This window comes from Alternaria viburni (assembly GCF_023758015.1).
Source record: "Alternaria viburni strain BMP 2772 chromosome Unknown scaffold_1, whole genome shotgun sequence".
Taxonomy (NCBI): Eukaryota; Fungi; Ascomycota; class Dothideomycetes; order Pleosporales; family Pleosporaceae; genus Alternaria; species Alternaria viburni.
This window is the reverse complement of record NW_026055770.1, coordinates 1,861,748-1,883,208: the sequence shown is the minus strand read 5'-3', so window position 1 is coordinate 1,883,208 and position 21,461 is coordinate 1,861,748. Positions and strand designations below refer to the sequence as shown.

The 21,461-nt window shown below is 53.2% G+C and overlaps 7 protein-coding genes across 7 annotated transcripts; 4 read left to right on the top strand and 3 right to left on the bottom strand.

Moving 5' to 3' along the window:
- Positions 1-795: 795 nt before the first annotated feature.
- J4E79_000672 (uncharacterized protein) lies at positions 796-2,537 on the top strand (the record flags this gene model as incomplete). Its single annotated transcript, XM_049349588.1, has 4 exons — positions 796-1,020; positions 1,081-1,155; positions 1,206-2,216; positions 2,265-2,537. 4 exons carry the CDS (start codon positions 796-798, stop codon positions 2,535-2,537), a joined length of 1,584 nt encoding a protein of 527 aa, XP_049216375.1.
- Positions 2,538-3,437: 900 nt separating this feature from the next.
- On the top strand, positions 3,438-5,992 carry J4E79_000671 (uncharacterized protein; the record flags this gene model as incomplete). The annotated part of the gene is made up of 4 exons (XM_049349587.1): positions 3,438-4,155; positions 4,223-4,681; positions 4,730-5,299; positions 5,346-5,992. The coding sequence occupies 4 exons, from the start codon at positions 3,438-3,440 to the stop codon at positions 5,990-5,992; spliced, it is 2,394 nt and encodes a 797-aa protein (XP_049216374.1).
- Positions 5,993-9,321: 3,329 nt separating this feature from the next.
- J4E79_000670 (uncharacterized protein) lies at positions 9,322-11,100 on the bottom strand (the record flags this gene model as incomplete). Its single annotated transcript, XM_049349586.1, has 3 exons — positions 9,322-10,576; positions 10,708-11,011; positions 11,064-11,100. The coding sequence occupies 3 exons, from the start codon at positions 11,098-11,100 to the stop codon at positions 9,322-9,324; spliced, it is 1,596 nt and encodes a 531-aa protein (XP_049216373.1).
- Positions 11,101-11,334: 234 nt separating this feature from the next.
- J4E79_000669 (uncharacterized protein) lies at positions 11,335-12,790 on the top strand (the record flags this gene model as incomplete). The annotated part of the gene is made up of 2 exons (XM_049349585.1): positions 11,335-11,394; positions 11,444-12,790. The coding sequence occupies 2 exons, from the start codon at positions 11,335-11,337 to the stop codon at positions 12,788-12,790; spliced, it is 1,407 nt and encodes a 468-aa protein (XP_049216372.1).
- Positions 12,791-13,848: 1,058 nt separating this feature from the next.
- On the top strand, positions 13,849-14,879 carry J4E79_000668 (uncharacterized protein; the record flags this gene model as incomplete). The annotated part of the gene is made up of 3 exons (XM_049349584.1): positions 13,849-14,083; positions 14,137-14,825; positions 14,874-14,879. 3 exons carry the CDS (start codon positions 13,849-13,851, stop codon positions 14,877-14,879), a joined length of 930 nt encoding a protein of 309 aa, XP_049216371.1.
- Positions 14,880-16,826: 1,947 nt separating this feature from the next.
- Positions 16,827-18,367, bottom strand: J4E79_000667 (uncharacterized protein; the record flags this gene model as incomplete). The annotated part of the gene is made up of 4 exons (XM_049349583.1): positions 16,827-17,113; positions 17,166-17,657; positions 17,723-18,096; positions 18,162-18,367. The coding sequence occupies 4 exons, from the start codon at positions 18,365-18,367 to the stop codon at positions 16,827-16,829; spliced, it is 1,359 nt and encodes a 452-aa protein (XP_049216370.1).
- Positions 18,368-19,641: 1,274 nt separating this feature from the next.
- J4E79_000666 (uncharacterized protein) lies at positions 19,642-20,508 on the bottom strand (the record flags this gene model as incomplete). The annotated part of the gene is made up of 1 exon (XM_049349582.1): positions 19,642-20,508. The coding sequence occupies one exon, from the start codon at positions 20,506-20,508 to the stop codon at positions 19,642-19,644; it is 867 nt and encodes a 288-aa protein (XP_049216369.1).
- Positions 20,509-21,461: the final 953 nt, after the last annotated feature.

The following is a 21,461-nucleotide window of genomic DNA, read 5'->3' as shown; positions in this document are numbered from 1 at the left end:
GGACACGCGTAGGAGATGTCGGAGATGATGGCATCTCCGACCCGCGTCCGACATGGAACCATCATACTGAAGATGCATCCTATATGTGCGTGCGGCCACCCAAACATGAAATCTCGCGATGGGTACGTGTGGATCATCCTCCTGCGCTCAAATCACCAATCGCTTCCATGAGTTGGCGCCCTGACAAGATGCGCAGGGCATTGACGATGCATAGCTTGCGAGTGACTGCAATTGTTGATCGAGGAGTGTGAATATAGCAAGATAGCGAGTAGGCCACTTCTCACGGTGAAGTCTGTCGAGAGTCGTCGGGTCGAGGCAGCGATGGAGGTGAAATCTGGAGGTGCAGGACCGGTTCGCTTGATCGGGCAACGACGCACAGACTTGGTTCCTTCGCATTTTGCCTTCCGAATCAGTGTGGTCCTCACTAGCACTCTTGCTTGAACGCGCACAACGACCAACCCACGCCCAAGCCCCGACTACCCTGAATCCATCCCGATCATCTGCTGGGGAGCTTCATATAAACATATTCGGCCATCTACACCCGCGCATCGCCATCTCATCGCCCGCCTATTCCTGCATCTCCACCGGATCTCATCCCATTTCAGTGCACACGGCCCGGTACGCGCAACTAGCCCGAGGATAGCTTTTTACTATGCTAACGTCGACTTGCTGTCTTAGCATCTAGGCGCCTGTCCTCTGCTTCGCGTATCTCATCCCCCACCACACTCCGCGCAAACTCGACGCAATTCGCCCTCCATCTCGCCGCATAACCTCGCCGTCGCCCGCACATTGAAAATGGCATCCACCGAGTCATCCGGCCCCGTCAACGGCAACTACGCGCCGCAGCAGTACGAGAACAGCTACTCCACCGGCGCCTCCAACTTCACACCCTCGCAGCAGCCCACGCCCAGCCAGCCCGCACAGCAAGCCGCCGCCTCAGAGATCCCCAAGGACGAGGTCGGCTGGTACTTTGTCGAGCAGTACTACACCACCCTGAGCAAGAGCCCGGACCGACTCTACGTAAGTCGCACGCGGCGGGGAGGCTTTTCTTGGTGACCACGCGACTGACCCAACGTGCAGCTTTTCTACAACAAGCGCTCCCAGTATGTTTCCGGCGTCGAGGAGGACAAGGTCAACGTCTGCCTAGGCCAAAAGGTAAGTGAAGAATGCTCAATTGCAGTCGATGCATGCTGACCCGCGTCTAGGCCATCAACGAGCGCATCAAGGAGCTCGAGTTCAAGGACACCAAGGTCCGCGTTACCAACGTCGACTCGCAGGGCTCCGATGCCAACATCGTCATCCAAGTCATCGGTGAGATCTCCAACCAAGGTCAGCCCCACAAGCGCTTCGTGCAGACCTTTGTCCTCGCCGAGCAGACCAACGGTTACTTCGTCCTCAACGACATCTTCCGCTACCTTGCCGACGAGCCCGAGGAGGACGAGGACCAGCAAGAGCAGGCCGCGCCCCCCAACGGTGTCACGGAGCCCGCTCCCACCGCTGCCGTCCCCGAGAATGCCGACCTCAACCAGAGCGACGAGATCGCGACCAGCGAGGAGGACCTGAACAAGGTGGACAACAAGCTACACCAGGCTGCGCAAGAGGAGCCGTCTGTCGAGGAGGTTGCGCCTGCTGCCCCAGCTCAACAGGTTCCAGAGGAGATTGAGCAGCCCGCTGCTGAGGAGGCACCTGCTGCTGTCGAGGAGAAGGTCGCAGAGCCAACCCCCGCCGCTGAGGAGACCGCCGAGCCCGAGAAGCCTGCCGCTGCCGCCCCTGCCCCCGCCCAAAAGGCTGCCCCCGTTGCCATGCCCTCTGGTCCCCCCAAGCCTGCCGCTCCCCGAACTTGGGCCAGCCTCGCCGCCTCAGCACACAAGGTCGCTACCCCAGTCGTCAACGCCCCCGCCGCTCAGCAAGCTCCTTCGCAGCCCAAGGCCGCTGCCGCCGCTCCTGCTCAAGCCGCTGCTGCTGCCCCTAGCCAGACCTCAGCACCTGCTCGTGACCAATCCCCTGCGACAAGCCAGGGCGAGGCTGCTGGCTGGCAAACAGCCACTGGACACAAGAAGGAGCAGTCCCGCGCACAGAACGCAGGACCTGCCGCCGACCCCGACCAGAAGCGCGCTTACATCAAGAACGTCTACAGCCAAGTCGACGACGCTGCTCTGAAGACTGCCCTGACCAAATACGGCGAGATTGAGTACCTTGACATCAGCCGTGGCAAGGTAAGTAAATGTGCCTCACAACATTGTACCTCAACTAACATTGTGCAGAACTGTGCTTTCGTCGACTTCAAGACACCCGCTGGATTCCAAGCTGCCGTCGCAGCCAACCCCCACACGATCAACGGCATTGAGATCAAGGTCGAGGAACGCCGCCAGAACCCCGGCCAGTTCAACAGGGGAGGAGGATTCCCTCGTGGCGGTGCTCCCCGCGGCGGCCGTGGCGGTATGGGTGGTCAAGCACCCCGTGGCAACTTCCAACCTCGGGGACGCGGTGGCCCCATGCGTGGCGGTCGCGGCGGCGCTGCCCCTCAGGAATCATAGGAGGCTTCACGCGCTGCTTGCTCCCTCGTTCCTTTTGCCATTCTTCTTCTATCTCTTGTTGAGTCGGTTTGACTCGATGGCCTCACGACTGACGGCTTTAGCCATGTACTGTACCGACCCCCTTTCAGCGCTTGTATAAAAGTCATTTCATTTCGAGGAAAAGTCTGGGCGTACGCGTTCGTCTTAGGGCTCTGAGCCCTTGCATAGCGAGTGGTTTCGTTTCTGCATGTTTCCTTTCTGTATCCGTGTATATCCGTTCAGCCGTTTTCGAACATATTCCCTTCTTCGCGGTCGCATTCTTCGTCAAGTAATGTTTAGGGAAGGCTATCTGGGGGTTCCTGGGTACGGGCTAGGGATGTCATAGCATCTGGTGTAATGGGTGTACAGCATAGCTTCGGCGACAACAGGATCGGACGGGGAAGGGCAGTCAAATCGTGAGATGATCTGGTACGAATACAATAAATGATATACGCTCCAACACAGTGTAAATGTACTAGAGTGAGGTTGTCTGGTGATTGCTGATAACGTCACCTGATAGGTATAGTGCGACGCGGGATGTGCCTAGTGCTGCGCTGACCGTTGATTCGAAGACGCGCAATCACCTGCATCAGCAACAGCCCATAAGCTTCAAGCCGCGCCAACCTGCGTTTCGTGCATACGAAACACTCGTACCCTGATACCCTGATAATTCAGCTGCTGCTCTTCCTCACACTCCACTTAATTAACGCTGGCGCATTATCACGAGGCTAAGGTCGCAGTAGATCGCGCGGGGCTAAGCGGGGCCGTCGCGCGACGTGCATCACATCACCACTCGGTATCTACTGAAGCTGACCAAGTCTCTCGCTTTCAACCCGCTGTACTCACCTACTCTGCAACATATGCCCCAGGAGCTCTGCAAAGATGCGACCGCTACCGGGCGGCGACGCCCTGCCTCCTACTGTTCGGCCGCGATCTCGTAAATCAAGCGTCGATCATCCTACCGCCCCTTCGAGTAATGTCCCCACTACCTTCGTCATGAAGCGCGTCGGGGATTTGGAGCACACCATGGCTCCTCCTCATAGCGCGACTGCTCCAGCAAAGCAGCAGGACAGTACATTCGGAGTACAGAGTCTTGCAGATACTTTGGAGGCTGCTTTCGGCCCAGAAGGTACAGATCCAGAAAAGGCTAGTAAGACGCAGCATCATGGGGCAAAGAGTTCAAGATCCGAGTCGCATAGCTCTTCGACAGATTCAGCCACACCGCCAGACAGATCCAGGATAACTTCGGTACGGAAACTGAGGAGAAACTACACCAAAAATGACTCGATTACACACTTTAAACTTCCCGCCGCCAGCGTCGATGTTCCTTCCCCACTCCCCACGTCCGCTATGGGGAGCACACCGAGGTCCGCTTCGATAACGTCGCTCAAGCTGTCCGATGAGGAGTTTGCCATGGATGATGCTGCGAGTCAGGCCGTTATTTCGAGTGGAGAGGAGGAAGAGCAGGTAGAAATGCAGCAGGACATGGCGAGCTTTCCACAGCTGGTCATGCCTGAGATGCAGATGCCAACCAGGAGGCCATTCACGACCAGAGGCAAGGCTATGGGAAAGCTGAGAGTTATGGTGGCGGGCGAGACAGGTGCGTCATAGTCGCGACATGCGATATCATTTCGGTAGAAAGCGCTATACTGACAAGCACTATGCAGGTGTCGGCAAATCGTCCCTCATTCGATCCATCGTTCAGGCCTGCGAAGACATCGTACACGTAGATCCTCTATCGCCCACCCAGCCGAGCGCGCCTCGCCCGACGAAGTCGAAATCGCGCACAAAGAAAGCCGAGCATGCGGTCACAACCCGGGTGACTGAGATACATGCGAGCACGAAGCCTTACCCTCATTGGTGGACTGATACCGAAGAGAGCGGCATTCTGCGGAGAAGAAAGAGCAGTATGGATACTGTCTTGGAGAGAAACATATGTTTCGTAGACACTCCTGGGTACTCACAAGGCTCTGCGGAGAAGGATATGAGCATGGTGATAGACTATGTCGAGTCGCTGTTATATCAGACCTCATCAGTAACGACATTAGAAGACAATGATGTGCTTGGGGTTGTCAGTGGTAGTGGGGGCGTCCTAGTTGACGTCGTCATATACTTGCTCCCACCAAGTAAGCCAAACCATCGTTCGGACTGTCATTCTTACTGACTTCACCCAGATCGTGACATCACGAAAGATGTTGAGTACATGCAACGGCTATCGCACTTTACCAACGTTGTGCCTGTCATTGCCAAATCAGACACACTTTCGGCGCAAGAAGTGGTAGCTCTAAAGACGTCCATACTCGCACGGCTGCAAACTACTGCTCTTAGACCCTTCTTCTTCGGAAAGGCTATGGACGATGCTTTACTTGCCGTACAGGGCCTTCCGGTCGCTAGGACTTCAGGATCAGGAGCGCCAACTGAGGCAGCTGAATACCCCTTCACTACACCAACCTATCCTTACGCCGTCTCTTCGACGTCTGGTCCGGACCACGATAACATGGATGCGTCCTTGCTCATGTCGCCCGACTACGTGCAGCCTCTTCTTCCATCTGAACTCGCTACCCTAGTCAACCAAGTATTCGACCCTGACTCCATTGCGTGGCTTCGACATTCGGCAGCGAAGAAGTTCTTAGCATGGCGACGCAGGATAAAGCTACCAGGCGACTCTGTAATGCTGCAAAGTCTAGCTCAACCACGCAGTCCGACCACGGCTTCAATCGGACTGAACGGAGCCCACCTGAATTGTAAGTTATTTTCCCCCCACAGTGTGCAAGCTAACATCTTTATCAGCATCTGCAGCATCCTCAGTATTCTCCGCTGCATCGCCATCGGGTGTCCTGGTGCCCGGATCAGGATCACCATTCTACCCATCGAACCTACAATCCCCTCTCCTCGCTTCCTCTCCCTCCCTAGCCAACTCCGAGTCCCTCGAGCCCCTAGGCAACTTTTCACTAGCAAGATACAACAACATCGCGCAAGGCGAGCAGCGCCTCAGCGAAGTACGGATAGCAAGATGGGCAACAGATCTGCAGCGCAGCCGACGGAACGAAAGAGAACGATTCGAGGAACTCCAGAGCAACGACAGGGCGAAATGGCTGCTCGAGCGCGTCGGCGAGGAGGTATCGAAAGGCACAATCGTCGCGTCGCCTGGCGGTTCACCGAGAGCTGAATGGGCGATCGTTAGACACAACAGCGACGAGAAGAAGACTGCTAAGATCAGTCAACGCTATGCCAAAGCTGTTGGGCTAGACTCGCGAGATCCGCTTGGCCTGTGCAATTTCGGCGACGAATTAAGGCGACAGAGCTTCGTTCTCGTGAAGGTGCTAGGCGGCATGAGCGTATTGGGTGCTGTCGTCGTGGCCGTCGTTAGGGCGTGCGGCATTGAGACTGGGCTGCCTCAGCTCGGCTGGTGGGAGTGGATTACCAACTCGGAGTGATTGGCCACTGTTGTTCGCTGCACGTATGTCTATCCATGAGCTTTATAACATGTATGATGTGATACCTTATAGACACTCTTCTACATTGTAGCTTGACGGGACATCTCGAGTGTAGGGAATAGAATCTTACTCTACAAGGAATGTGTACTCGAGTTTGATATCGGTGACATTGTCGCAGCGATGGTAGAGTGTGTCATCAATACGCCGGCTTGATCATGTGGGTCATGATGTGATGCTTCACTATTGCAATTGGGGATGCGTACACTTAGCTCAGAAGTATAAATTGGGTCATTCGCTACGGGTTGGGTAGATTGGTCGGGGATAGCATGCCACACTCCAGACTGACACGGGCTGCTAATAGTTCATCATAGAACGGAGTGCCTTAATTCTATCCGTCGACTAAGCGAAGACATCTTCATGGGTAACGTGGCAAGGCATGGCGAATCAGCTAGTGTTGGGTGTGTAATCAATACTTCTGGAGAGCGTTGGGGGTGACGCCTGTCGAATTCATTGACTGGCGGCGTCTCAGTGAAGAAGCAAGTGTGGGTGCTGAGTAGCGGCACGAATCTGTACAGCATGCACGTTGTACCAAGTAGACGATGTGCATCAACTATCCAACGCCCAGTAGAGCTCCGTGGTCTAGTAAGCATGAATGGTCCGTGAGCCCTTAATGGGCTGGCGCTTCAGCGAGTGCAAATCAGACCTGGCTCGTTGCTAGAATGCCTATTGAGGTGTGCAGATGCACCTGGACCGTTGGGACTCGGTCATATCATCTCCATCCAATAGCCACATATTTCGCCCTTTCTTGGATAACGCAAGTTGATCTGGTGCCCCCCGCTCGATCGCAGCGTGCCTTCGATGCTGCAGCTCCGCCACCGGATGGGTGTGAAGGAAGTATGGAACGCGGCGCTGGTCTGCAGTGCATCGTGCCGGAAAGAGAAAAAGCTGTTCATTAGATACATGACGTGATATCATACGTGTACTTGTTGAGTGCTGTGGCGGGGAGCGCGAGACGGAGATGGGCACTGCGTACTGCCTTGCCATCCGGATTCTGCGTAGGGGGTGTATGGAACCCTGTCAGTATAAGCATACTACCGCCTATCGCGTCCCGCTAGTAAGGTCATGACATTTTCCGCTTGTCACGATTATTGGGGCTGGATCGTGGGAATTGATCTGAGCTCCCGCGAAAGGGTGTGATGGGCCAAATGAGGGTGTTGGGACGCAGATGTGAGTCCGACGGGGGCATGGCCTTTTGATGCAATTCGAGCGTCTGGGTGTGCTATGGGACTCAGAGATCTCCTGTGCGCGGATCGGAGATGGTTGTTCTGCGGCGTTCACTCACGTTTGTCTCCACGTGGTCTATTTTGACCTGCACGTCCACGAGATTAAGTTGCAGCAAACTTTATACACATTGCAGAGGTCATTAGCAGGCATTTTATCCGGTCGTGTTATATTTGGGGGTGGCTGTTCTATTGTTCTTGTATTAGGGTTGAGAGCTGGTCATGTTTGGGCTCAGATATGCGGCATCTCAACACTTCAATAGAAGTGACCGCAACGTGACGGCTCTTCAAGTTTTCAAGCTATGCGTTGAATGACTTGTCGTCTGAATCTTACATTGCTGATCAGTCACGTCACCTTAGCATGAATCTGAATGTCATGACTAGCAGAGTACATACAGTATTTGGTACCTAGGTAAGAGCAGCCCCACTCACCAAAATCGACATCTCACGCAGAGCCCCTTCGCAGTGTATTATGGAACGTCCTATTCATCAACTCTTGGTTACAGTAATTGATCAATGAGATTATGAGCACAGCATCACATTGTGTGTGCTAACCGCTGCCGTTGAGCATTCGGCACTGGAAAGTGCTGTCTTGGACATGCCGAGCGATGATTGCCTTCTAGATGGTGATCATGACGCTGACGTGGCGAAATCTTCATTATTGCCGTCGCCATACTGTAGTTGAGTATATGGAACGGTTCCTAGTACAATGAACACAAATACTGCCTACGATATAGGACACAATGTCGAGCCAGAGCCCTGTTGAACGTCAAGGTTATATTCATCCGCCGCACATTGTTAAGAGCAATGCATAGGCGGTGCAACATGAGATACTAACAGCGATCATTATGGTGGGTGCTATGATACCGGTGGTAGTAGTCGCAGACAGTATCTGTACGGATGCTCGTAACCGCAAATCCTTCAGTGGCTCGGTAACAGGGATTCATGACCCTCCTGCCTATCCAAGGAAGCCTGATTTCATGTAGCGCCATATTCTTGCAGTAAGCTGAACTATTTGGAATCACTACACCGTCAAAGTAATCACAGTCCCTAGGTTCCACGTGATGCGGCTCCGCCCATCCAGTGAAGCTCGATTGCCAGGGGTCGGCGGCAGATGATGACGCCAGCGGGCCGCGGGAATCTATCCGTAAAAGCAAGACCCACGGAGGTGGGTTTGACTTCGTGTCAGCTTCACAGTAGCGCGTGTTTTCAGTTGCTCGATGTCAGAAGGTTGTGGAAGGACGCACGCATCGTGGTGTATGCCAAGGATGGAAACCCGACAGCATGGCAAGGTGCGCCATCTTGGGGATTTGGCTTAAAAGCCGCGTAAGATATTGGTGTGGATGACCCAAAAGTAGGAACTAGACGCTGGAAAAATGAGGCCAGTACAGGGAGCACACCGATCGTGTGGTGTAAGAAGGCAACCGAGTGATGGAAGACAAGGAAGAGTGCCGAAATTATGCAACACAAACATTTCGGCTGAATGCCCAGGTATGGCGCTTGTCTGAATATCTCGTAATGCCGTCATGCCGTGAAGGCACATGAACCCGATTGTGATAGGCTCGCAAAACCCAAGGGACGAGACAAGCGCATGGCGACTATGGTTACTCGTAAACGGTGGAGCTCTCCCACGAAGTGCGCCGTGATGCAGGGCCCCCGAGATGCACCATGACGGAGATGTGATGGTGTCACCATGGCGTTGGGTTATGGCCTGATTCTTGCCGCTGCATCATGTGTCCTGCCGGGTGTGCTTAGAACAGCGGCCCCCACGAATACTGGGATTGGCCGGCAGATGAACCCGCATGGCGCGATTGCCGATATCTCGAGTTGCTGCCATATTCGTATACAAGCGTTGTACCAGATCTCCACAACTTACAACTCTGTGCTGCATCGATCCTGCGCTCGTTTGTCTGGCGTTTGACTTGCGACAAAAGCCCACCTGGCCGGCCTGCAAATATACTATAATGCGAAGCCGCCGGTTTCACATGTCGACCGTACAGTATCTCTGGTCTCCACCAGTTTCGACACTGCATGGCGGCTGCAGGGTTCTTATTGCGAAGCACTGTGCTTCCGTTCTTCCGCCTCTTCCCAGACGCATCTAGCGCACATACAATCTCCGCCAAGTGCTCCAGAAGCCCATTCCCGTCTCTCCTTCACCGGCAGACGTACGTCGCAGTAGTGGCCAAACACCTCTTCATCTCTCTTGAGACCAGGCCCCTTGTTCGGGTCTCTACCCTTCCAATCAACCAACTCTTCGCGGGTCCAAAAGCGCATCGACCCACGCCATTCCCAGGCGACATTAGGATCACAGCTATGATTCGCGAGACACCACATAGGATGAACAGCGCTAATCTCAGGCCTTCCGTCGAGCCCCTGCTGCGCAGACGCTGTTCCGCGGAACTTCGCATACAGAGTGTTGAAGACCCAGGTATCATAGCGGTGACTTTGGGTGAAAATGTTGATGTCCATCTTTTCTAGAACATGCAACGGCATGAGTATGTTGCTCTTGAACGAGAAGGGAAGCGTTTGCGGTACGTGTGCAAAAGCATCGCTCAGGCTACCCGAAGCATCCGCTTGCCACACGGTCTCGAGATCTTTGCCATGATAGTCACCCCAAATGTATCGCACTTCCTTCAACTCCAAAGGATGGAGATCCAGGGTCTCCGCTAACGCTAGTGCGCGGACAAGGAGAAGGGTATAGAGATAGTCTGCCGCCTCACGTGCGGGTACCTTGCCCTGGTCGACGCTGACACCACATAGCGCTGGATGATACTGGTCTTGAGCTAGGTCGTGGCACTCTTCGCTGCAGAAGAATACTTCTTCACATTCTTCGCAGGATATCACTGTATCGTCTCCATTCGCAAGTGGTATAACGCAAGCATCGCAATACGACTCATGAAGCCTTGATATAGCGGTAAGTAAAGACTTTTCCTCCAAAATGGTCTCGCCAGGTGTTATTTCGTCTTTAGCAAATAAGCCCAGTTGCTTCGTATAGTTTGTTCCCGGGTTCGTTCCGTCAGTTGTCGAAGTAGTACTGAGAATAGGCAACTCAGAGACTCTGACCTCCAGTTTTGGTGCTATATCCGCAAGCTCCTCATTAAGGAAGTCGAGGCACTCTGCAGAGAAGCGGTCCGGCTCATGATGGTTCCAAGGATACTGTTCGCGGCGGACGAAGCCCTTGTCTGGATAGTCTTCTACATCGACGTTCTCAGCAGACTCCCCTTGATGCTCGAAGTAAGTCCGCAAATGGTTCCACAAAGACTTCTCGTAGTCCTTGAAGACCGGATCTTCCGGAAAGGCTTTTCTTGCGCGGGATATATAGTCAGATGCACTGCGTAGACAACCACAGTCCAATAAGCAGCTGATTAGTATATCATGACTGTGAAGATTAGCTTCCCACTCGAAAGTTCATCCAACATAGGACAATTTACGTACGCGCTCCTAGACCAGCGCGTTTGCGCCCATGTCAAAATGTCATCATCTACTAAAGACGAATTCTTCTCCTCATCCTTCATGTCCAATTCTGTCATACGTTCAGAGATAACGTCTGTTCGTGCTGCCTCCAAGGCTTCGTCGTGGTATTCGCCTTCATCGAGTACTTCATCCACTAGGATGAGGGCTTTGTATGCATCACCCGCAGCGAGATCTGGATAACCAAGTGCTTGGTACGCTTTTGAAAGCCGTAGACGGCTTGATATACTGTACGGCTCTTCGACCGTAGCCTGCTGGGCCGACACGACTTCCTTTGTTAGTCTCTCACGAAGGGTAGTATTTTTCTATGAAAGTCAGACTTGTCGTGGAATTTCGTTCATTAGCACTTGCCTCCATGTTTCTTGTCAAATCAATTAGTGCTTTCTTGATGTATGTCTGATGCCCGTCGAGACTTCGGAAACTTCTGCACGATCGTGTGGGGGCGGAATTAGCGGCTGCGCTATCGATAAGGCTAGCTCGACCTTCATCAACACACAACCAGACGCCACAATGTCTACGTGTGACATATCAGCTTCGCCATCAAGCGCGATCACTTGAAACGAGCCGTAGGTGAGCAAGAAATCTGACGATATGCTTCCGTCTGCAGCAGAACTTGTCGCGCGGTATCTGAGAGCGAATGGGTACACTCAGGTTACGTCATCACTACCCAGGTGATGTGAAGGTGCTAACACTGACCTAGACCTTGAACAGCTTCGTTCAGGAAGCCGACCTGCCTTCGGATACGGGCTCAGCTGCTGACAACCCGATCACTATCGAGTCTATCTTGCAAGAGAAGAAGACATTCGACCTAAGCCTCAACTTTGAGAAGCTTGGGGTTGATGATGCAAAGCAAGCATGGACCGTTCAGGCGCCTGCTAAGCCGAAAGTTGTAGAGTCTTTACCGAGTCGATCCAACATACTCAGCATTTCCGTTCTCGACCTGTTACTGCCATCAACGACAGCAACACAACAGTATATTGCCGTCACCACGGCTGATCGTCAATTACACCTGATGGATCCGAGCACATCGTCGCTTGACTGCATCCAGACGATTTCCAGCTTCCAGGGTTCTCCAACTCTAGACATTGTTCCGGTAGACTCCAGACGACTGCTGATAGCTTCGATGTCTGGCAAGCTGACGCTGTTCGATGCAGCCGCCAACGCCATACTGGAAGAACGTAAAGATCACTCCAAGTATGTTGTCAAAATCTCCACCTGGTCTTCCGAAGGCGGTTCCATGCTAGTTGCCAGCGCGGGATGGGATGCCAAAATAGTCCTATACCAGCTTGATCCCAATGTCGACCAGCCGCGACTAGGAGACCCAATAGCAACCTTGTCGTTACCCAGCATTCCAGAGTCGACCTTATTCGTCACCTTACCTGGAGACGGAACACCAGTCCTGGTAGTTGCTCGAAGAGACTCGACCTTTCTGCATTTCTACGCTGTACCTAGCCCAGAGTCACCGACGTTCACCCTGATCGGCAAGCAGAATCTTGCTCCGCATTCCAATGCCTGGGTTGCATTCACGCCATCCGATATCCAGATCTGCCCTACAAATCCACATCTTGTGGCGATCGCGACATCCAGCACGCCGCATATGAAGCTACTGGTCGCGAAGCTTCTGCTTCCTCCTACTCGTTCTTCAGTAACGGATACAGGTACTAGTCTAGACTCGGATGGACCCGTCACACAAGCGTCGCAAGCCCGGGCTGAGCTGCTCGTTGCAGATAAAGAAGAAGCGGCTATATTAGTCAATGTCTCCACTCTTGCGCCACAAACCGCTTACTCCACGCCGCGTCTCGTCTGGCGACCTGATGGCTCTGGTGTGTACGTGAGCTCTGATGATGGTGTGGTTCGTGGCATTGAAACCAAGAGTGGAAAGTTGATCTCATCATTGGAGGCACACGAGCCTGGGTCAAAGCTACGATGTCTCTGGGCGGGCCAGATGGTAGGGCCTAGTTCCCCTGGTTCAGACGACAAAGGGAAGGCCGAGTTCTTGATAAGTGGGGGGTTCGATCAAAAGCTTATCGTCTGGAGTTCGTCTTGATCCTTCCATATGCAATGCCATCTCGATGGAGGCTATATAGCATACTCAGGGGCATGCATACGTACTTCATGGCTTTCTAGAGTAAGAATGGCAACGTGCAGCTCGTTCCTGGTGCTAATCCTTCGTTGGGAAGGATGTTGCTGACTCGACTAGATTTGACCACAGTTGGCGCTTTATTGTCCCCAAACGATGCAACAGTTATGCGCTAAAGGACGTTAATCCTAGGTGGTACCACTTACCCGTTCCTTTACTATACTTCATCCAGCAACGGCTATCTAGCATGTAAGTAGCCATAGCTGCGGCAACGTCCGAGGCGTGCCGCAACGCCTCTATCACTAAATGCATGCAAAGACCGATCATAGTCGACAGCAGCCGGACTTGCAGGATTACTGGGTCTTTAACATGCCTCATTTACTGAATGAAGTATGGTATTAATTCTTTTTGATCGGCAAAGGCAGTATGCGACACCCCACGTCGATCCGATCCCTCAGCAGCTGCCTCACGACCCTCGTAGCGACGCAACCAGGAAATGCAATAGGTACGGTTGCATGTTCCAAGATGAAGTTGATGACGCTATCAGCAAGCCAGTGGCGGCTTTTACGCGGCACCTAGCGCCGTTAACGGGATGGCGGTGCCATGCACCCTTGCACCTTAAGGACCGCGATCTCGCTAGCTTGAGATCTGGTGGAAACGAGACAAAACGCCGCATCAACGCCATGGCTTGAGCTTCAAGGATCAATCTCTTGCTCCAGATCTGACTGCAGACCGGGACGGGGAGGCTTCCTATAGGTAGTTCGCCGACTATCACAAGGATATCCGACCCCTACTCTTACGATGCCGGAACGGGAGATCATGGCTGATGGTAGTTTAAAAGCAGAAGAACGGATCTCGTCCTACGCGATCAAAATCTCAAGTTCCCCGATCGTTCTCATCCCAACTCCCATCTTCGATTTGCTATTGAATGAGCCCTGATCAATCATATTCTAGTTCAATTACACATTGACGTGTCCTTGGAGGTGGATATCTCCAGATACAGTCGCGACACCCACATTTCAACAATGTCCTACACAGATTCTCAGAAGTACGGAGATGAAGACTTTCTTCTTGTCGTCTCTGGGACAACACGTTATGCTCCATACTTGACTGGCTGGCAAGAATTCAAGGACCACCTTCGCAAGGTGGTCAAAGAGCAGCCGGGATGGGCTGATGTATATTCCAGCCAAGGTCAACGACGAGGGGAGATGCAGGGGTGGTGTCGTCTCAAGGACAGGGAGGATGCCGATGCAGTATACAGTGCGTACCGAAGTCGCTAAACTTGGGTAACACGACGCTAACTCCATCCGTAGAAGTCTACTACCGTTCAAAGGGCATGCTGGTGCATGTGTGGGAAACGAGTCGCAAGGGTGACGGTTACCGATTAATGCGTTGCAACTGCTCCACATTGTTCCCTGAAGTGCCCGAAGGAGGCCATTCCACTGGGCGTTGTGGCATCGACATCGGAAGAGTAAACCAACTTGGCGGCGCCCGCGCGAGCACGACAGCAGCATCTGGGCCATACATGACAACACAGGCCAGGTACCCGTACGCAATGTACCCGCAGATGCAAACATATTCCCCCCAGCAAGTCGCATATACCCATGCCCCAGTTTACCCAGCTTATGCGTTGCCGCAACCACCTGTATACTCGACTAGCACGAACGGAATGCCAGTCAATGTCCGGGGTGGAGCAGTCTTGACTGAAGCGCGCGGCATCTTCGTTCGTAACCTCAGCTACAAATGCACATCCGACGACCTCAATGCGCTGCTGTTGCAAACCGTCGGATACGCCATCGAAATCCAGCTCATGAGAGATAGCCGCACCGGCGTGTTCAAAGGCGTGGCAACCGCCAAGTTTGCCTCGAAGGAGTTGGCGCAACACGCGGCAAACACGCTGAATGGGCGCGAGCACATGGGTATGGTGCTGCACGTGCGCATGGATACTGATACCACGGTGGTTGGACGAACTGAACCCATGGTTGTGAACGGGTCGTACAGAGTACGTTGATGAAGTCAATATGACGAATCAGTTTCTAATATAGTGTAGCATTGATAGCTATGAAATGGAACATGACTTCAATTTTGCGACACAAATAGTCTCTTAGGAGGTCATCCGCGCTTCTTCATGCCACGAGGAGCAGCCGTGTGGCGTAGTGATATGATGCTGTCACAACAGCTTTGCACGCGAGGGCGTTGTTGTGGAGTGTCCCACTGTTCGGTTTTGTTATAGGGAACGGGTGATCGAGGTGAGGATGACAGCGGAGCAATGTCCATTACCGGTTGTATCGCCTCAAGTACTGTGTACCAAGACAGCCTTGAGCCCCGCGGCGCAGGGTTACAGGGGCGCTAGATCTTTCGGTTTCAGATCCTAATGCCGTCGTACATATTCCCGCAAACGTAAACTGGACCAAGCTCGAGCGTTGGCTAGGGCTATACCAGCCGCAAATAAGCAACATGACGCCGTCCTACTCCAGACAAGTTTTATCGGCTCGTTGTCCATATGGATTGGTTGAATTCTAGAAGATCTGTGTAAGGGACATCACATGTGAAGCCACTCTTCTTAGAGTGAACACCCGCAGTGATCTCGTGTATCGAAGGCTGACGTCCAAGTAATGTTGACCAGGTGTCCGGGTCTCCGGGTCGCCTAATCTTATCTGTCATAAAGCAGGCTGAACGTTAGATCGTCTTCGTTACGAGCCACGGCGGGGCGGACTTCCTCGGTGCCCAACGTGCGATACGGGGGTTCTGGAAGAATTAATGAAGATCCAGTAGGTATAGCACTGCCGCTTTTACCTTCGATTTTAACTTTCTCCTTGAGCATGGTCGATGCCGAGAAATCTCGGCGATGCGCCCTCAGCCTGGTAGCTGTGAGGTCAACGATATTGCCCAGAGAAATGTCGTATGATTATTGATGTATTACATGCATTCATGTAGGTCATGTTCGTATGATACCCACGATGACGCGCTTGCTAGGGTCGTTGCACAGCTATAGAAGGGTAATGAGACGTCAACAACCCCACGCGATACAAGGATACTCGCTAGCTCATTTCAGCGGCTGGGATAGAGGAAGAAGAACCCAAGAGATCTCGAAACGAAGACTAACGCACGACGCGCCGCGGGGATCGTGGTCAGCGACCCGTTCCGCACCGACGCTATAGCGGTGTGATATCACGCTACATGGATAATGAGTAGTAGCGGTGCAGGAGTGATGCAGGATCTTGGGTTTCACGGCGTCGCGCCACCCACGCGTCTCGTGTACGGCAGAACACGAGCGTTAGGATGGCTAAGCGACATCATCTAGATCCGAAGCGATGATGAATGAGAGCATCATGCTCTGCTACCGGCTGTCGTACCCCAAGAGGCTAAGATCCAGGGGCTGTAAATGTGGAGCCGCGATCGAGGGGCTCTTGTGGCAGGAAGCAGGGGTAGGGGTACGAAGTCAGTATATGTCTCACATGCACTTCGTACAGTCAGAACTTACCCCCAATGGGAGACGATCTAAACGCTTCACTTTCGCATATGCTTTTTGCTTTTAGTAAGCCCTACTGAGTGTGAGGACTTGTTAGAGATGCAAGCGCGATCGGGAGACATCAGCGTCCCACCTTCATGATAGTATCAGCAAACCATCACACAACGACATCGCTGACGTTCACTCCGTCGTTGATACGAGCCAGGATATAGGGCCGATTGCGGGCCGTCATCGGTATGGCACCTAGGTACCGAAACCAAAACCTGCCTGTGCAGCAGCTGGGAAGCAAGCCACCGGTTCCTTCCGTCACGGCTTGTCGAGCGAAGCCGCAAAACTAGCACACTCTACCGAATTTGAGGGTTCAAAGTCGAACTAGAGAGCTACGATATCAGCTTCCATCCCATTCATAATGATCGGAGATGGTGACCACGTTGCCGTATTGATGAAATGCTCATAGAGATGTCGAAAAAAGTTTCTTCAAATAGGTTCTTTGAGTTTCGAAAGACATCATAGGCCCATCCCCTCCATGTGCTAAACTCTCCAACCCTTCTTCTGCGACTTCACAGTAACAACCCAAAGCACCACCAACCAACCCGTCCCCACCATCAAACAAGCGCCACTCCAAACCTGCACCCCAATGAAATTGGTGCGCCCGTCCGTCTTCTTGAGTAGAGCCCCGGCAATCGGCGCACCGATAAGCGTAGCAATACTAGACACACTCCAACTCATGCCTAGCCTGGTCCCCAACCGCGAGAGATCGGGTGTGATGTTTGCAAAGGCCGCAGACGGTACGGTTACCAGAGCCGCCGAGAAGAAACCTAAGTTCATAGTCAGTCCAATGTGACACATGAGGTAATAGTAGCAACGTACCCCACAATATACTGAAAGCAATAAAGCTCTTCTCAGTCTCTATACTAATCCAAACCAGTGCCAACAACCCACTCGCAAACGCGCAAATTCCCCATGTGACGATAGCCCCAACCCAATGCGCTGCGACGCCACTGACCAGTCTCCCGAAGAAACTGCCCGCTATAGCCAACACAAGCATATACAGCGCCGTGCTCTCCGAGCTGCCGAGACGTTCGCGCGCATATGTCGGGATATAGAAGTAAGGCACAATGTAGCCGAGGAAAGTGCTGAAAGAGCACGCAGTGAAGACGAGGAAGAGACGGTCATGGAGCGCTGACTTATCGAAGAGCGCACGACGCTTTCGCTTATGCTTCAACCACGCGGAGCCAGAGAGCAGAGCGGGAATGGAAAGGAGAGCAGCGGCTAAAGCGACGAAACCTATAGCGCGGATAGCCCAGGGAAAACCAGCGGTCTTGGTAAGGCGGTCGAACATGATTATGTAGATTACGCCTCCTGGGGTCGTGCTGTTAGTCGTGTTGCATTGCATTTGGAAAGAGATGGTGCTGAGGAAGACATACCAACAGCAATCCCACTCATAACAATACCCATAGCCAACGCTCTCTTCTTGCTAAACCACACTCCCACCATGGCCAAACTAGGTATGTATAACAAGCCAGCTCCCATGCCCATACACACGCCCTGACTCAGAAACACCTGCCAGTACTGCGTACTCAGACTAAGCATCATGATGCCTAGCACGACTAGAAAATTGCCAACGAGCAGCATGCTGCGGAAATAACCGAGATCAAACAAGGGCCCGGATAGCGTGCCGATGACAATAAGCAGCCAGGCTTGTACGGTGCCAATCCAGGATATAGCGCTGGGGGTAGAGGAGGTGAGGAGCGTGGTGCGGTAGTAGGTTTGGAAGGCGCCGTAGGTTAGGGTGAAGCCCCTGGGTGAGTAGTAGTGTTAGCTCATTTCATCTGAGATGTAGAGATGTTGCAAGCGTTAACGTACCAGATATTGATGTATATCATGAATCCTCCAAAAACCTTCAGCCAGGCATGGAGTCCGCCATCTGGAGGTGGAGGGATAGCGGATTCGGCAGTCAAAGTTGATCTCGCATCTATTTGCGCTTCTTTGTCCCCCACTACCTCGTGGTTGCTTGCCGTTTCCTCTTGTTGATGGATGTCATCGTGGATCGAAGACGACGGGCGGCTCATGTCTTCTTGCGAGACTGCTTTGTCTCTAACGACATGTCTCTCCTCAACATCTGATTGGGACATCCCGTGCAAAGCTGCGTCGTCAAGCTTCTCGTTTCTCTACACTACGGGGCGACCCTTTATAAGCTCCGCTAGCTATGCCGATGCACAATGTTTGGTCACCAATTTTCTTCCCATGGGTATATGCCGATCATACGATTGTTCCGACTCTTTGTCCGATTCCGGTCTCTGTGTTCCGAGTCATGCAGCACGTCCAAAGTTCCAGAACAAGTAGTCAGAGTAGGCTGCGGTCCGATTGTTGATCCTGATGTCAAAAGAACCAAGCAACACATCAACGGAAGTAGGGGAGGCGAAACAACACATGCAGATCAGAAACGCGGAATTTACGCGCGGGGACTCCCACCGTCTAAATATCCCCACAACCACCCTTAGTGCCTGAGAGCCATTTAACGGTGACGCTTGCTAAGCGTTTTCTTTCCTCTTTGGCGGTGTTAGTTGGTGTGCGGGGATAGTAGTCCCATGCCGAGGTCGGGAATACGCAGGCGTTGAGCGGCACTAGCATCACCAAAGACGACCACAATGTCGGCGTGTTTGCAACCGAAGCTTGTAGCAGCGCTTGGTTGCCTCACAATCACTTAATCTATATGCGGTTCTTCTAGAACTGCAATGTACGTTCACTAGGTAAGTGAAACTCGATGCACTTGCATCGCAGCAGATGCGTGGCTGGCTGTGAACGAACGCGGAATGCGAGCGTTCAAGTGTTGGCGTGCTGCAAAGATTGATTTGCGACCAGAAGTATGGGCGGAGCTGCTCAATAGATCTGTCACATGTGGTAACCAATTCTCGGCTTCCGTGCGTCGACCACTGACCCAGCTGCGCTGTCGGGAAGGCAAGAGCTGCGCCATGTAGACAAGGTCTGCTGGCAGCTTCATCTTTTTGGCAACGGACAGATATGCCATAGGCTCGCCATATAAGTCCAAGTAGCTGTATATGCAAAGAGTAAATCGCGAAGAGACGATGAAGCGGCGGTGAAGATTAATGAGCTTTGAATTGATGTATCCGTGATGTGTCTGAAAAAGCGACAATCGCAGATGGTCCGGCAAATTTGGTAGAATGTAGCCCGCAAAATATGTTATACAAGGAGTGCGCCGGTGCTGTCCAAGCTCTTCCACCGAGTCCGAGTCCAGGCGCCGTATCGAAGGTCCGTCTTCGAGGTCGCTCGTCGGCCGCTCGGAAGTTAAATCCAGAAAACAATCGATGTCATGTCTCCAAGCTCAAGCCGTTGGCTTTGCGAACTTGGCTTTCCTGGCCTCGGCAGCGGCCCTATCCTTCTCGCTCATCCAGCTTCCGCCAGGACCACCGCCAGTCCTGTTCTCGCGTGTGTTCTCGCGTGGACGATTGTCCCTGCTACGAGGGCGGTTGTCTCTCCGTCCTCCACGAGCGCCAGTACGACCTCCGTCTCGTCCGCCATCGCGGCGCCCCTCACGGCGCTTGTTGCTACCAGCTTCGTCGGCACCTGCCTCTCGTTGGCGCTTCTCGCGGCGCTCTGGGAGAGCCTCATCGAGACCCTTGGGAGGACCGACCTCTCCGAACTTCTTAGCGCGCTCCAGCTTCTTGAGACCCTCATCGTCCTCGAACTTAGTACCAAACTTCAACGCGCGCTTCTTGCGCTTCTCGATCTCTTCGTCGAGGTTGGTGGCAGCAAGACCCCGTGTGTAATCAGGAGTGGGCTCCTTCTTCTCTTCTGGCTTGGGCTCTGTGCTGGCTTCAGTGGCACCTTCCGCGGGCGGATCGATGGTCAGGTCGTCGGTTTGCGCAGGGTCGATGTCGGCGACTTGGTTAGGTACGGCTTGCGGGTTCGGTGGCTGGCCTTCGCCTCCAGCGTTTGCGACAATCTCTGCGTTAGGAATGACGGTCTCTTCTGTCGCTGTGGTGGTAGCAGCTGGTGCAGCAGCAGCATCATCAGCTTCGTCGTCCCAGTCAATCTCATCTTCAGCGCCAGCGGCAGGCTTGTCGCCAGACTTCTCGTCGTCTTTTTGCAGGCGCTCGACCATCTCTGCCTTCTTGCCGGTGTGAGGAAGCTTGCGCTCCTTGAGGAGCGCCGACAGCTCGTCGTTCTTCATCTTAGAGTAGTCCGACATGGCTGCGCGTGTGGTTGTGATGGGGGAGGTGAGCGACGTTGGTGAGGGCGACGCGACACGGACAGGGGCGCGTAATCTGGGAAGCTGCGAACGTGTTCGGATGCGCTACGAGAGTAGTGAAGTCAATCAATGAGTTTTCCCGTACCGCGCGATAATGGGGAAAAGAGAAGGAGGGAGAAGAAGCGCAATGTTTGATAAAAGGCGCTGACTGTGGTCGAAACAATGGATTGGCTGTCGGCGAGGATCCACGGATGGATCGAGTGAGAGAGCTTTGACCACCGGAGCTAGACTGCTTCCGGCGCCCGGATCGCTCTTGCTGAACCCTGGTATTGTGTTTCAAGCGGACAATCACATCGCATCCAGTGGAGCCTGCTCGGAAGTAACTTTGACACGAACAATAGGATCGTTTCCTGATTTTATAATAGGTCAATTGATGCACGCTATCATGTACTTTAATGTCAACAGTACAACCACGCCTTCCAAGACGCGTTTCACCGTGTTTACCTGTTGCGAATCAGAAGGCGGATTAAGTCCAGAGACTAAGGCAGCGACTCTGAGGAAAAGCATACAACTGGAAAGCTGTGTTTCGTTCACTGCTCGTCAAGTGGCGTTTTGACGCGTTAAGAACTGCCCGGCACGCAGCACGACAAAGTCGTGATCTGGCGCAAGTGACGGGTCTGGACTTATGGCATTCGTTCCAGTCTTTGAGCAGACGGACTGTACTATAGCGCTGACCTTGACAAGCTTGACGAATTGGTAGTGAGGGAAGGTATAGAGAGATATGCAGGGGATCGCAGGCCCCGTTGAGGCATCTCAGAACGAGGGTCCGAGCTGATGCGTCATCGGCTATCGGCGGTATTCTCACGAACAAAAGTATCAGACAGCCTCTCAAGCATCACTCGAGATGCCCTCATGTTCATAGCCCGGACACGCACGTGCTTCTTGCGCGCTTC